The 14,547-nt window shown below is 48.5% G+C and overlaps 1 protein-coding gene across 3 annotated transcripts; it reads left to right on the forward strand.

Annotated features, from left to right (window-relative positions):
- Positions 1–1,464: 1,464 nt before the first annotated feature.
- Positions 1,465–13,401, forward strand: AMHR2 (anti-Mullerian hormone receptor type 2). 3 transcript variants are annotated; one of them, XM_027543009.1, is made up of 11 exons: positions 1,465–7,241; positions 7,524–7,706; positions 7,916–8,107; positions 8,377–8,451; positions 8,597–8,715; positions 8,811–9,041; positions 10,308–10,422; positions 10,565–10,737; positions 10,890–11,037; positions 11,223–11,359; positions 12,790–13,401. In XM_027543009.1, exons 1-11 carry the CDS (start codon positions 7,190–7,192, stop codon positions 12,997–12,999), a joined length of 1,635 nt encoding a protein of 544 aa, XP_027398810.1. In that variant the 5' UTR covers positions 1,465–7,189; the 3' UTR covers positions 13,000–13,401. The 3 variants fall into 3 exon arrangements, with proteins under 3 accessions (XP_027398810.1, XP_027398812.1, XP_027398811.1); XM_027543011.1 differs by lacking the exon at positions 12,790–13,401 and having other exon boundaries at positions 11,227–11,354; XM_027543010.1 differs by lacking the exons at positions 10,890–11,037; positions 11,223–11,359 and having other exon boundaries at positions 12,790–13,183.
- The last annotated feature ends 1,146 nt before the right edge of the window (positions 13,402–14,547 follow it).

Consider the following 14,547-nt stretch of genomic DNA (forward strand, 5'->3'; position numbering starts at 1 on the left):
ACATACCAATGGCAGCTGCCCTAGGGCTTGCTTCCTCTTCCAGAGTCTGTCCTCCTCTGGGAGGAAGGGGCAGTGCTCCGGTCTCTGGTGCCTAAAACAAGTTTATTTCTCTCTCTTAACACTGGCAATAACCAGTCTCCATACCACTGTTGCCTTTTTAAACTTCTTAATAATCTCATGCTGTGTTTGTTGTTGGTTTCAATCCGATTATCACCTGGGCTGTGGGGAAATACTTTTAAATGCTCTCTCATCTTTCTTGCTCTTTTTTCCCCTTGATCTTGTGTATGTATGATGCTAATCTCTTGTCTTAGTTTCTTCCTGCTCTTTTGTATCTTACTTTCTTGTTACTTTCTTGTCTTTCCCCTGCCTTTTGTCTCTGGGTGTTTGGGGGCTTTTTTTTTTTTTTTTTTTTTTGCCTTTTTGTACAAAGATTAGTTCAATGTAGTCTGTAGCTCCTTTGTAAACCAATTAAAAAAAAAAGTTTTTTAATAAAAAGCCATGTCTCTGGTGTGTTGAGAGGGTTGGGATTGGGGAGAATATGGTTATAACTTCATATACTAAACCCAAAATGAAGTTTTCTAGCTACACTGTTAATACATGTTAATCAGTGCAGTGTCCTACACTTAACTCCCAGGTAAACAATTCATGACCAGATCAGTGTGCCAGGACTACACAGAAATGCAGCAGATCCAGAGGAACAGGGACAGTTTGAACTTTTTTTTCTAAATTAGCTTCTTTTTTGAAATATTTTTAAATTCAAAGGAAAGTTGCAAAGATAGTGCAGAGGGTTTCTATATTCCGCTTTCCCAATTTTCTCCGTTGTTAACATTATCAGGATATATTCTCCAAATTAAGAAACTGACATTGGTACATTACATTAGCTGAATCCTAGGCTTTGTGGGCTTTATCCGTTGATGTCCTTTTTCTGTTCCAGGATCTGTGGCAGGATACCACATTGCATTTAGTTGGTGTGTTTCCCTAGTCTCCTCTGTGACTGACAGTTTCTTAGTCTTATTGGTGACTTTGACAGTCTTTGAGAGTACTGGCCATGTTCTGTAGAGTATCCCCCAATCTGAATTTGTCTGATTTTTTTTTCTCATTGTTAGACTGAGCTTACAGGTTTTGGGGGGAGAAAAAAGTACTACATAGGTGAAATGCCCTCATCATATCCTATCAAGGGGTGTGTGATAGCCATGTTACATGGATGGTAAAACCTTTATCACCTGGTTAAGGTAGTATTTGCCTGGTTTCTTCACTTTCTCTTTCCCTATTCTTTGGAAGTGAGTCTGCTGCTGCTGCTAAGTCGCTTCAGTCATGTCCGACTCTGTGCAGCCCCATAGACGGCAGCCCACCAGGCTCCCCCGTCCCTGGGATTCTCCAGGCAAGAACCCTGGAGTGGGTTGCCACTTCTTTCTCCAGTGGATGAAAGTGAAAGTGAAGTCGCTGAGTCGTGTCTGACTCTTAGTGACCCCATGGACTGCAACCCACAAGGCTACTCCGTCCATGGGATTTTCCAGGCAAGAATACTGGAGTGGGGTGCCATTGCCTTCTCCAGGAAGTGAGTCTAGCCCACCCTTAATGGGGTTGGTGGGAAGTAAGCTTCTGTGAGGAAACTGCCTCTTTTTTATTAATTTAAACTAGCAAGTACTCATGTATATTTAAGTGGGTGGTTATAATCCAATTATACAATATTTTTGTTGCTCACGTTGTCCCAGCTTTGAACATTGGAAGTGCTTTTGACGTCTGTGTCCCTTTGATATGTCTACATCCTCTTTTTTCTTGAGCACTTTTTGATACATAAGATGCTTCAGGCTCATACTGTATTTTCCCTGCCCCAGCCCTAGATTGGCCATTTCTCCAGGGAGCCTTTGTTCTTTTATTGGAGAATGGTAGTTCGAAGCCAAGATCTAGCTCCAACATATTTTGCATTCAGTTAATACCAACCTGTGTCTAAAATGACTGAATCTGGATTATGGCCCCTTGAAACTAAAATTGAAGTTAACGCTAACAGCCTTTCCCATTTCCCGTCAGCCTGTGCTTTTACTTGCCTTCGTACCTATCTAAGAATCCTTGATTGATGGTTTATACTGTAACTACCAGCATTCTTGATTATTTTTGCTCATTTGACCCCTTGTGTCCACTTCATCAAAGCACTCAGTCATTTGATTTTCTTATGTAGCTATTTGAAATATAACATTTTAATGTTTGGCTTTACTGGAGGGGTTTTTATGAGGAGGGGCTGTATGTTTTTTGGCCTTAGGAGTCTTATGTGGCCCTTTAAATAGTTCTGTCAGCTATTCAGTCAGCAAACATTTATCGAGCCCTTACTATGTGCTAGGTTGAGGATAAAAGAAGTAAGACAGGCCCTGCTATCAAATACTTAATAGTCTGGCATAGTAATGTAGAACTGCAAGTTTCCTAGTCTTGACCCCATTTTTCAGCAGATAATTTGCTTCTTATTTTACAGAGAAAACAGAAGCATCAAAGTTCTTCAAACTTCCCTCCAATTTCCCATCAGATTTCCTCAAACTTCCCTCTCTTCTCACGTCTGCGTGTTCGCCAATACCAGTTTGCCCCCTTCTCCTAAGGAGAGAAGTGTTTTTCGTTTGCAGGGCCAAGCCTGCCACTAGTGCTCTCAACTTCATTTTCTTTGACTTCTTTTTGTTCTTTGTTTCAATAGTATTTTCTCCTTTTAAGTCTCTCCTGGAGAGACCTTCCGTCAGCCTATCATGGTGGCTCAGAAGGTAAGGAGTCTGCAATGTGGGAGACCCGGGTTCAGTCCGTGGGTTGGGAAGATCCCCTGGAGCAGGGAATGGCCACCCACTCCAGTTTTCTTGTCCAGAGCATTCCATGGACGGAGGAGCCTGATGGGCTACGGTCCATGGGGTCCCAAAGAGTTGGACACGACTGAACAACTAATACTTTTGACTTTTCAACCATGTTAAAATCTGCCTTTCTGCCCACCTCTCCCATTTTGAAAAGCCTCTGCTGCTGCTTCAAGCTGCTAACCTAATTCTTTGCATTTCCAAAGTGAGTGAGAGTTTAATTTTTCTCTTAGCCACCTGTCTGGCCATCGTTTACCAAGTCGCTCATCAGTACCAGCACCCTGGTTGCCTGCTCCAATGGCCTTTCAGCCCGTAGCCTCTTCGACCTCTTTCCAGCAGTGTGTGTCTCAGTCCTTTCTTCCCATGAAGTGTGAAACTGAGGCACTTCTGGTTTTCCTTCAACCTTTATATGCTTTAGTCTCATTCATAGCCACTTCTTCCTCTGTCCCTGGAATAACTGGCATTCCCCATCCTGGGTCCTTTCATTACTCTCTCACCCCTGAACAAGTTGCATTCTCTCTTCTCTTTAGCTATTACATACATGTTGGTGACACCTAAATTAAAATCCCTCACTTTTTTCTCAACCTGGCAGCCTGCTTAGTAGATATTTTCATCTGAATGTCCCACAGATAACTCACTCAACATGTAAGGAAGAAAAATAATCCTTTGTGTTCCTTACCTCACTTGCCATTAATACTCTTGATCATGTATACTTGAAATTTCAGAATCATCTTTTAATTCTCTTTCATCTATCAACATTCATTTGATTACTAATCCTGTCAATATTACTAACAGAGTGTATCTCCATTTTCCCCCTTCTTTTGGGTTTGGTTTTTTGGCCTCTGGGCTTGGAGGATCTTAGTTTCCCAATGAGGGATTGAACCCAGGCCCATAGCAGTGAAAGCTTGGAGTTCTAACCACTGGACCACCAGGGAATTCCCTCCCTCTTTATTTCCACTGTCCTCGCACTCACCCTGGCTACTGCTTAGGTCTTGTAACTGATCTCCCTGAGCCTCAGTCGTCCATCTTTCACGTTGCCACCAGACCCCTGCTTAAAATCCTTTGCTTTTAGGAAAAGTACAACCTTTCCAGTCTGGTCCCAGTTTATCTCTAGTTGTGATTTTCAGCTTCATGTCTCATACCCTTTTCTCCTGCTCAGTCTCTGCCCCTCCCCCATGGCCTGGCCTCAACACGCTTTTTGTGGTTTATACCTGTATTCTTGCTGCCTTTGTTCTTGCTGTTCCTTGGCTACAATAATCACCCTCCTTTTATTTGTTTTCAGTGTGATTACCTTGAGACAATTTACATATTCCTTTCTCTGTGAAACCTTTGGACACCTTTCTTCCCTTGTCTTCTCTACCCTGAACACAGTTTTAGCTTATTTGATCTTTCTGCTTGTGTAGCTCCTTGTTCATACCCTCTAGCTAGACATAATTTTCCGGTTGCTTATTGGTATTTTCTCCTGCTTTTCTAGACTGAGTTCCTGGAGGGCAAGAATCACATGTATTTTGTAGGTTCAGCATTTAATGAAATACCTTTTTTAAGACTAGGATCTAATATTTTTTGAGTTGAATGGATAAACTCACTTTAGCTTTGTCATCACTGGGGTCAAAAGTAAATTATTGGGCCACTACAGACTTTAATCAGGGGATCCTAATGAAGAGCTTTGTGTATGTGGAATCCAGGAAGCCTTCCTTCCTTTGCTGAAGTTCTTTCTCAGGACCTTCCTGATACCCCAGCTCTCAGATCCTTACCCCTTTTCCTCCTCATCTCAGTTCTGAACTCTGCCCAGAGCATGTAGAGTTCCCATAAACCTGACTGGAATGTTTCTATATTGAGAGACAATATTTTTGCCTTGAGAGTAGTTATCCAAGGCTGTGGGTGAGGAGACTGCCTTCCTGCCTGCTCCTTACCTTGCTCTCCTCTGATAACTCCTGATGCAAGAAGCTCTTTTACCTTCAATTCCCCCCTCAGTCCCAGACTTCAGTTCAGTTCAGTCACTCAGTCGTGTCTGACTCTTTGTGACCCCATGAACTGCAGCACGCCAGGCCTCCCTGTCCATTACCAACTCCAGGAGCCTACCCAAACTCATGTCCATTGAGTTGGTGATGCCATCCAGCCATCTCATCCTCTGTTGTCGCCTTCTCCTCCTGCCCTCCATCTTTCCCAGCATCGGGGTCTTTTCCAATGAGTCAGCTCTTCGCATCAGGTGGCCAGAGTATTGAAGTTTCAGCTTTAGCATCATTCCTTCCAATGAACACCCAAGACTGATCTCCTTTAGGATGGACTGGTTGGATCTCCTTGCAGTCCTAGGGACTCCCAGGAGTCTTCACCAACACGAGTTCAAAAGCATCAATTCTTCGGTGCTCAGCTTCTTTATAGTCCAACTCTCACATCCATACATGACTACTGGAAAAACCATAGCCTTGAGTAGATGGACCTTTGTTGGCAAAGTAATGTCTCTGCTTTTTAATATGCTGTCTGGGTTGGTCCTAACTTTCCTTCCAAGGAGTAAGCGTCTTAATTTCATGGCTGCAGTCACCATCTGCAGTGATTTTGGAGCCCCCCAAAATAAAGTCAGCCACTGTTCCACTGTTTTCCCATCTATTTGCCATGAAGTGATGGGACCAGATGTCATGATCTTAGTTTTCTGAAATGTTGAGCTTTAAGCCAACTTTTTCACTCTTGTCTTTCACTTTCATCAAGAGGCTTTTTAGTTCCTCTTCATTTTCTGCCATAAGGGTGGTGTCATCTGCATATCTGAGGTTATTGATACTTCTCAGTCCCAGACTTAGATCTGGCAAAGGAAGATAGTTGTAACTGAGTGCAGCATTCCATCTGCCTGGACTCCTAGAAGAGCCCAAGGAGGGATGGGCAGCTATCCATCAGCCTCAAAGCCCTGGTCATGCCTCTAGCTGCTGCTTCACACTACTGGGGCTTTGATACCCTCATGTAAGCTCCTCGGAAGACAGACTCCAGAATCATCCTGCATCTAAGCCAGATCATCCCTAGAAAGGGTTTCCAGGTAGCCACCAGCGGAACAGAAGGCTAGGAAAACAGGGAACCAGAATTCCTCTAATTCTCATGAGAGCCAGTTCCACAGTTTCTTCTGGGCAGTAATCTGATGGAGCTGGACTCCTGTCTCTCGATTGCGGCACGGGATCTACACCGCTCTCCTTCCATCTCCACGCTGATGTTCCCTCTACACACTCTGAGCCCTCCGGTCACAGTCTGCAGTTCCTGCCGCTTCATAGATACTGGAGATGTACTGTGGATATGAGTCACTCCAGGAGGCCCTTTCTGACCCCTCACTGTGTCCTGAGTTTCTCCTATGTTTGCTGACCTCTGGTGGTGATAGTTTGAACTGTACTATCTTTTTATAGTGGTTGGCTGACAGGTATTGGTACACATTTTCTCAGTCCATATTCAAATACTGTGTTAAAAGAAAATATTTTTTACTGCTGAATTTTGTATTTTCTTTCAGGCATCATGGCCATAAATGCAAAAAAAAAAAAAGGGAAAACAGGACCTGGGCTTTAGAATCAGACTTACTACGTCCAATCCTAACTGCTATTTCCTGACAGAGTGACCTTGGTCAAGTTACCTAAATTCAGCTTTCTTACCTGTAAAGTGAAGATAATAATAACTCAATGGGAGAATTAGATGTGATGATTGTAAAATTCATAGCCCTAGTCGTGCCCTAGCACATAGGTGCTCAATAAAGTTTGTTACCTTTTCTATAATGGTGATCAATGTGATTTTTTAAAAATTTTGATAACATCAAATCTACCTTTATACACCTATTTTCAATGTGATTTTTTAAAAACTCTAATTTTATACAGCTGCTTTCCTGACCCTTGAGTTTAGAAAATCAGGTCAACTCAAAAGTCTAGGCCTGTGAAGCCTGTCTGTGCCCACAGAACCACAGATCTGAGCCCAGAAAATAAGAGCTAGAAGGGCTTTTGGGAACAGGTGAATGGCTCTGAGCACTTAACCTCACTTGGGTTTCCAGCCTGGGAAGAGCTGACAGCAGCCAGCACTTTTTCCTAGGGTCAGCAAAGGGCAGAGGTTTGGCATCACTCTGTTCTCAGTGGGAACTCTAAGGCCCCCTCCTCCCACTTTACAGAGAAAAGAGGAGGTGGCTGAACAGAGGAAGATACAGGACTGGTTCTCTGCTCCTCCCTCTCTCCCTGCTTTTCCCCACACCCATCCTCTCCCCCACAGCAGCCGTCTCCCCCACAGAGACGGGGAAGAGGGAGGCGGGTGGAGTTGGGGGCTGAAGGATCAGAAGCCCCACGGTGCTCTGTGTCTGAAGGAAGCTCTGGCCAGGGACAGCTGTGCTGGCTCCTGCTGCCCGCTCCAGCATGATGCTGGGGGTCTTGGGGCTCTGGGCACTGCTTCCTACAGCTGTGCAAGGTAAGTGTCTACAGGGAGAAGCAGGGTCTTTCCAGCCACCCATCGTGGGAGGGAGCACTTGAAGAGTGATGAGTGGAGTGGGTGAGTGAGGGTGAAGGGTACAGCCAGGTGTTCCCTTGGTGGGGGTCACGTTCCAGGTCTCTGCTGACCCTGTTTCCTCCTGTGGCTTTACCAGGCTAGCTCTGCAATAAGAAACATGTTTTGTCTCTCTCCCGGCTTCTGTCTCTGCCCCTGCATTCACTCCCATCTTGACCCCTCCCCTCCCCTTACCCTGGCCCGCAGCACCCCCCAGCAGGCGGACCTGTGTGTTCTTCGAGGCCCCTGGAGTGCGGGGAAGCACACAGAACCTGGGGAAGCTGCTGGATGCAGGGCCGGGCCCCCCCAGGGTTATCCACTGCCTCTACAGCCACTGCTGCTTTGGAATCTGGAACCTGACCCAAGACCAGGCACAGGTGGAGATGCAAGGTGAACGGCGCAGCATCTGCCAGGCATACCCGGGTGGGAGAGAGGCTCATCCTGGGTGGGGGTGGCCGCTGAGGAGGGCAGGAGAAATGGAATGTGTGGAGGGAAAGAAAAGGCTGTGAGAGATGGAAGGGATGCCCTCTGTGTTCCCAGACCCGTACACACTCTGTCCCTCCCTTTCTCTCCTCCTTCTCCCAACCCCTCTGCGTCAGGATGCCGAGACAGCGATGAGCCAGGCTGTGAGTCCCCCCGCTGTGACCCAAGTCCCCGAGCCCATCCTCGCCCCAGCTCTACTCTCTTCACCTGCTCCTGTGGCGCTGACTTCTGCAATGCCAATTACAGCCATCTGCCTCCTCTGGGGAGCCCTGGGACACCTGGTTTGGAGGGCCCCCAGGCCATTTCAGGTAGCCACCCAAGGTGCTGGAGCCAGGTGGGGGCTGGGGCCCAGGTTAGATGAGAGGTTAGAACCAGGGCCAATTCTCACCCTACCGCTGTCCTAAGCTTCCCTCCTCCTGGCCTTGAGAAGTTGGTTGCCCTGGTGACTGGAAGATAAGGGGGCTTGTGACCAGGGTGGGGGTGGGTAGAGAAGCAATTCTCTGAGGAGAGGGAGAGAAACAGAGAGCAAGGTTTGGGGCAGGGCTCACCCAGTCTTCTTTCTTGCTCTAACCTCCAGGGGAGTCCACCTGGATAGCGCTGCTGCTGCTGGGACTGCTTCTGCTGCTGCTGCTGCTAAGCAGCAGCATCTTGGGTACTACTCTACCCCACCCCACCTTGTGATCCCCCCCCAAGGCACTGCCCCAGCGCTCTGACCCCTCTCCAGGCTCTCCTGACCCCCATCACTTCCCAGTCTCCATGCCTGGGTACCCTGACCCTAAGGCTGTTCTCTGCCCCAGCCCTGCTGCAGCGGAAGGCCTGCCGAGAGCGAGGTGGGCCAGAGCCCGAGCCAGAGTCAGATTCAGGCAGGGACTGGAGTGCTGAGCTGCCGGAGCTGCCTGAGCTGTGCTTCTCCCAGGTGCCCAGGGATGGCGGGGAGGGGGCCTCTGGGCACTCTCAGAGAGTGTGCTGGAGAGGAAGCCCGGCCCAAACCCAGCACTGTGTCCCCACCAGGTCATACGGGAAGGAGGTCACGCAGTGGTGTGGGCTGGGCAGCTGCAAGGCAAGCTGGTAGCCATCAAGGCCTTCCCCCTGAGGGCTGTGGCCCAGTTCCAAGCTGAGAGAGCGTTGTACGAGCTGCCAGGCCTACAGCATGACCACATTGTCCGCTTTATCACCGCGAGCAGGGGCTGCCCTGGCCCCCTGCCCTGTGGGCCCCTGCTGGTACTAGAACTGCACCCCAAGGTGAGGACCGAGGACTGTCTGTGTGTGGGAAGGTGGGGCGGGGAGTGGTGGCAGCTAGGCCCTGTTGAGGCTTGTTCCTTTGCTGTAGATTGCCTTTTCTCCAGAACATTAAATATGCTTTTTTTTTCTTTTTATTATTATAAGCAGTACTTGCTAATAATTTTGACTTACAATATATAGACAAGGAAAGGGAGAAATCAAAACAATTCATATTCCCAACCTTAAGGAAAACCAATGTTAAAGACAGATCTCTGGGCACAGACTTCCAAATTCATTCATCTATCCATTCAACTAATATTGATGAACAATATGTTGCTGGAAAAAAACACACCCAGCCCCTGCCTTTTCCAGATTTTACAGAGTAGTAGGGGAGACAGAACGGGATAAAGAAATGTAAAGTGTCAAGTGAATTAAGTGCTGAAAAGGTCCTATAAGAAAAGACTAAGGAGGCGTAACTCAAAGGGAGGATCATGAGCAAAAAGGATGAAGAGAAACAGATAGGCAGGGGCAGACCGCACCAGCCTTGTAGGCCTCTAAGGACTTGGGATATCGTCACCTACAGTTCCTCCACCTCTGAAATATTGAGTTCTGGAAAGTCTCTTCTTTGACCATATACCTCACAGCCCAGCTCAAAAATCACCACTTTTTTGGTTTTGTTTAACTTTCCGGGCACACTGAAGGCGCTCAATAATGTCTGTAGAATGAGGGACTCCACTGTTCCTTTCCTCCCAGCTGCTCCACACCAGCTGCTCTACCCAATGTCTCTCCCCACCCACGCCCTGCTACGGGGTGACACCCCAGGCCAGGTGACTCATGCGGGTGCCCCCACCTAGCCTATTCGGCCTCTTCTGTCTTTATCCCAAGTCCTGTGAGGCAGTATAAGGTGGTTAAAGGTGAGTGATGCTGGCAGTCAGACTGCTGGGGGGTCAGGTTGTACAACTCTCTTGCCCAGGGATTTCCAGCAAGCTCCTCATCCATAAAACAGGAATGACAAGAGTACCCACCTCCCAGGGTTGTAGTGAGGGTTACAGGAGGCCTGGCACGTGCCAAGTGCTCAGGATACTTAAACTAGAGCTACTATTTTTCCTGTCAATCTGAGTGATGTACACCCTCACTCCTGCATTGCCTACTGCCGTGCTCTGGGTGTGTCGTGTGTAAGTCTGCTGGGAGACGCGGAGGGAAGTCTGACAATTGATCTCTGCTCCTTGGGGTGAATCAGCCTCTTCCAGCTTTGTGTGTCCCCCTCTTTTCTCTGCTTCTCCCCAGGGCTCCCTGTGCCACTACTTGACCCAGCACACCAGTGACTGGGGCAGTTCCCTGCGGATGGCACTGTCCCTGGCGCAGGGCCTGGCATTTCTCCATGAGGAACGTTGGCAGGATGGTGGGTGAGCTGGGGGCCAGAAGTCATGGGAGTCAGGAGCCATGCTGCTGTTTCTGATTTTCCCTTAGCTTGGAGGGGAAGGATTGGGTCAAAATGACAAAAGAAGAAGATCCGTGCCCCTTCAGCCTGGCTTCTCCCACAGGCCAGTACAAACCAGGTATCGCCCACCGAGATCTGAGCAGCCAGAATGTGCTCGTTCGGGACGATGGGTCATGCGCCATCGGAGATCTGGGCCTCGCCTTGGTGCTCCCTGGCCTCGCCCAGCCCCCAACCTGGGCCCCTAGTCAACCCCGAGGGCCGGCTGCCATCATGGAGGTCAGTACTCTGGAGGAGGGAGAGACCCAGGATGGTGGTGGTGGTGCTGATGACGAAGCAGCGACAGTGCGGCAGCACCTATAGTGTACGGGGTGCTGCTGAGTCTAGTCGGGGGCTTGAGGGTTGCCATGGAGATGATCCTTGCCGTCCAGGCTGGTACCCAGCGGTACATGGCACCGGAGCTCTTGGACAAAACTCTGGACCTTCAGGACTGGGGCACAGCCCTGCGGCGAGCTGACATCTACTCTCTGGCTCTGCTCTTGTGGGAGATTATGAGTCGCTGCCCAGATTTGCGACCTGGTGAGGATGGAGGTGACAGCGGCCCCCTCCCTGCCCCCCCCGCCCCCTGCCCCCGTGCCCCACCTGCTCATTCTAGACTCACCTACGTCCTGACCCAGGAAGCTCTACCTTTCTCCCTCTTGGTCTTCCTACAAGAAGGCACCCCTTGGGCTACCTGACACCTAGCCTCATGTGCCTTTTCCCAGACAGCAGACCACCACCCTTCCAGCTGGCCTATGAGGCAGAACTGGGCAGCGCCCCCACTGCCTGTGAGCTGTGGACCTTGGCGGTGGAGGAGAGGAGGCGCCCTCACGTTCCATCCACCTGGTGCTGCTTGACCACTGTAAGAGGGTGCAGGCTGGGGGGCTGGGGACCTGGAGAGTCTCGACATGGGCTTCAGGGACCTATGCACCAGGACAGCCCACCTGTTCCTATCCCTTCCCGTCTCCCACCACTCCTGGCTCATGTTCAGCTGGAGCTGGGCAAACTTGCTCTGTACTCATGTTCATCCCTTTCCACTGTAAGCCTCACATAGCCCGTTCCTGAGACACACACCTTCCTCTTGCTCAGGTTTGCCTTGTCCATCCCTCTTCTCTCCATCAGCAGTTTGCCCTGTTCCTCAGTTCCTTCCTCCAGGAAGCCCTCCTTGGCTTTGCTTCTGGTCTGAGCTCTGCCCCCAAGATGGCTGCTTTCCTGGTACACTGGAGCCCAATATTTGTTTTTTAACATTTTTTTAAAAGTATTTATTCATTTGTTATTTTTGTGTATGCTGGGTCTTCACTGGGGCGCTTGGGCTTTCTCTAGTTGCGGTGCGTGGGCTGCTCGTTGCGGTGGCTTCTCTTGTTGAGGAACATAGGCTCTGGGCCAGCGAACTTCCTTAGTTGTGATGCATGGGCTTATTTGCTCCACACCATGTGGAATCTTCCTGGACCAGGGATCAAACCTGTGTCCCTTGCATTAGCAGGTGGATTCTTAACAACTGTACCACCAGGGAAGAATAAATTTAAAAACATTTATTTATTTGGCTGCATCGGGTCTTAGTTGTGGCACGTGGGATCTCTGTTGCGTCATGTGAGATCTTTCACTGGGGCACACAGACTCTCTAGATGTGTTCCTTGGGCTCCAGAGCACGCAGGCTTAGTAGATGTGGCTTCTGGGCTTAGTTTCTCCGAGGCATGTAGGATCTTAATTCCCCCACCAGGAATCGAACCTATGTCCCTTGAATAGCAAGGCAGATTCTGAACGACCAGACCACCAGTGAAGTCCCCTGGAGCCCAATATTTAATCCAATAATTTCCTCATTCTGTTTTACACCTCTGTGTTTCTGTCACGACCCAATTAAAGCCAGAACTAGGGATAAGGTTAAAACAGTGCCTGAATAGTGAAATTTCAGGGTTTCTGCTGAAAACAGTTTCCTTACAGGAGGCCCCTTCTGCTGCTACCTGATCTGAAGTTTCCACTGCTCAAGTGTCTGTTGGGTTTGGTAACAAAGGCTAGGTATTGTTTGCAGAAGACGCTGGTTGCCTGAGAGAAAGGAGCAGTTAAACCATTAATGAGTCTGAACTAGCATCTCAGAGGAAAAGGTGGACTCTTTGGAGAGAACTTTTCTCATAAGAGAGGAAATGAAAGGCGTGATTTCGGTGAAAGGGAGGAAGGAGGCTCCAGGAAGGAACAGTAGAGGAGTGTTGAGACCTGGGCCATCAAGGATGCCTTTTAACGCTGGGGCCACTCAGGGTTCTGAAGTAAAGCCTGCCTCCCGGTCATTCTTCCCAGGACCCTGGAGGCCTGAGAGAGCTCCTGGAGGACTGCTGGGATGCAGACCCTGAAGCGCGGCTAACAGCTGAGTGTGTACAGCAGCGCCTGGCTGCCCTGGCCTCTCCTGAGGAGGCCCACCCCTTCCCTGAGGGCTGTGCGCGGGACTGCTCACTTTGCTGCCTGGAAGACCATTTCTCCACTCCTCCCGTCTGCCATTCTCCCCAGTAGGCTGCAGCTGAGTGCCTGCCACTTCACGGTTCAGCAAGGCCCTTTTTCCAGAAATCCTCAACCTACCTGGACTACTTCTCCTGTGTAAATACGCATTTATGTAGATCCTGTGTTTGTTGTTGTTGTTCAGTCACTAGATCGTGTCTGATTCTCTGCAACTCCATGGACTGCAGCATGCCAGGCTCCTCTGTCCTCCACTATATTCTGCTGCTGCTGCTAAGTCACTTCAGTCGTGTCTAACTCTGTGCCCATAGATGGCAGCCCACTGGGCTCCCCGTCCCTGGGATTCTCCAGGCAAGAATACTGGAGCGGGTTGCCATTTCCTTCTCCAATGCATGAAAGTGAAAAGTGAAAGTGAAGTCGCTCAATCGTGCCCGACTCTTAGCGACCCCATGGACTGCAGCCTACCAGGCTCCTCCATCCATGGGATTTTCCAGGCAAGAGTACTGGAGTGGGGTGCCATTGCCTTCTCTGACTATATCCTAGAGTTTGCTCAAATTCACATCCATTGAGTTGGTGATGCTGTCTAACCATATCATTCTCTGCTGCCCACTTCTGCTTTTGCCTTCAATTTTTCCCAGCATCAAGGTCTTTTCCAGTGAGTTGCTCTTCCCATCAGGTGGCCAAAGTATTGAAGCTTCAGCACCAGTCCATCCAATGAATATTCAGGACTGATTTCCTTTAGGATTGACTGGTTTGATCTCCTTGCAGTCCAAGGGACTCTCAAGAATCTTCTCCAGCACCACAGTTCAAAAGCATCAATTCCTCTTGCTCAGCCTTCTTTATGATCCAACTCTCACATCTACACATGACTACTGGAAAAACCACAGCTTTGACGATATGGACTTTTGTCAGCAAAGAGATGTCTCTGGTTTTTAATATGTTGTCTAGGCTTGTCATAGCTTTCCTTGTAAGGAGAAAGCATTTTTTAATTTCATGGCTGCAGTCACCATCTGCAGTGATTTTGGAGCCTAAGAGAAGAAAATCTATCACTGCTTCCACTTTTTCCCCTTCTGTTTGCCATGAAGTGATGGGACCAGATGCCATAATCTTAGTTTTTTGAATGTTGAGTTTTAAGCCAGCTTTCATTCTCCTCTTTCACCCCTCATCAAGAGGCTCTTTAGTTTCTCTTCACTCTTCTGCCATTAGTGTGTATCATCTCCATATTTGAGGTTGTTGATATTTCTCCCAGCAGTCTTGATTCCAGCTTGTGATTCATCCAGCCTGGCATTTCACATGATGTACTCTGTATATAGGACTTCCCTATTATGGCCACCTATTTCCCCCATAATTTAGTTTCAACAGCACTCTGAATAATCTTTAAACATAAGTTTCATTCTGTCTTGCCTCTGCTCAACAGTCCACTTGCCTTTTTCATGACAATGCTGTGAGCACTATTTACCAAGGGCTCAGAGAAGTTTAGAATGTGTTCAAGGTCATACAGACTTTAAATAACAAAGAAGGGATTTTCAACCATTAAAAGTGAAGTTTATGCTGGAAATAGAACTGCCATACGACCCAGCAATCCCACTGCTGGACATACACACC

This window comes from Bos indicus x Bos taurus, chromosome 5, assembly GCF_003369695.1.
Source record: "Bos indicus x Bos taurus breed Angus x Brahman F1 hybrid chromosome 5, Bos_hybrid_MaternalHap_v2.0, whole genome shotgun sequence".
Lineage (NCBI taxonomy): Eukaryota > Metazoa > Chordata > Mammalia > Artiodactyla > Bovidae > Bos > Bos indicus x Bos taurus.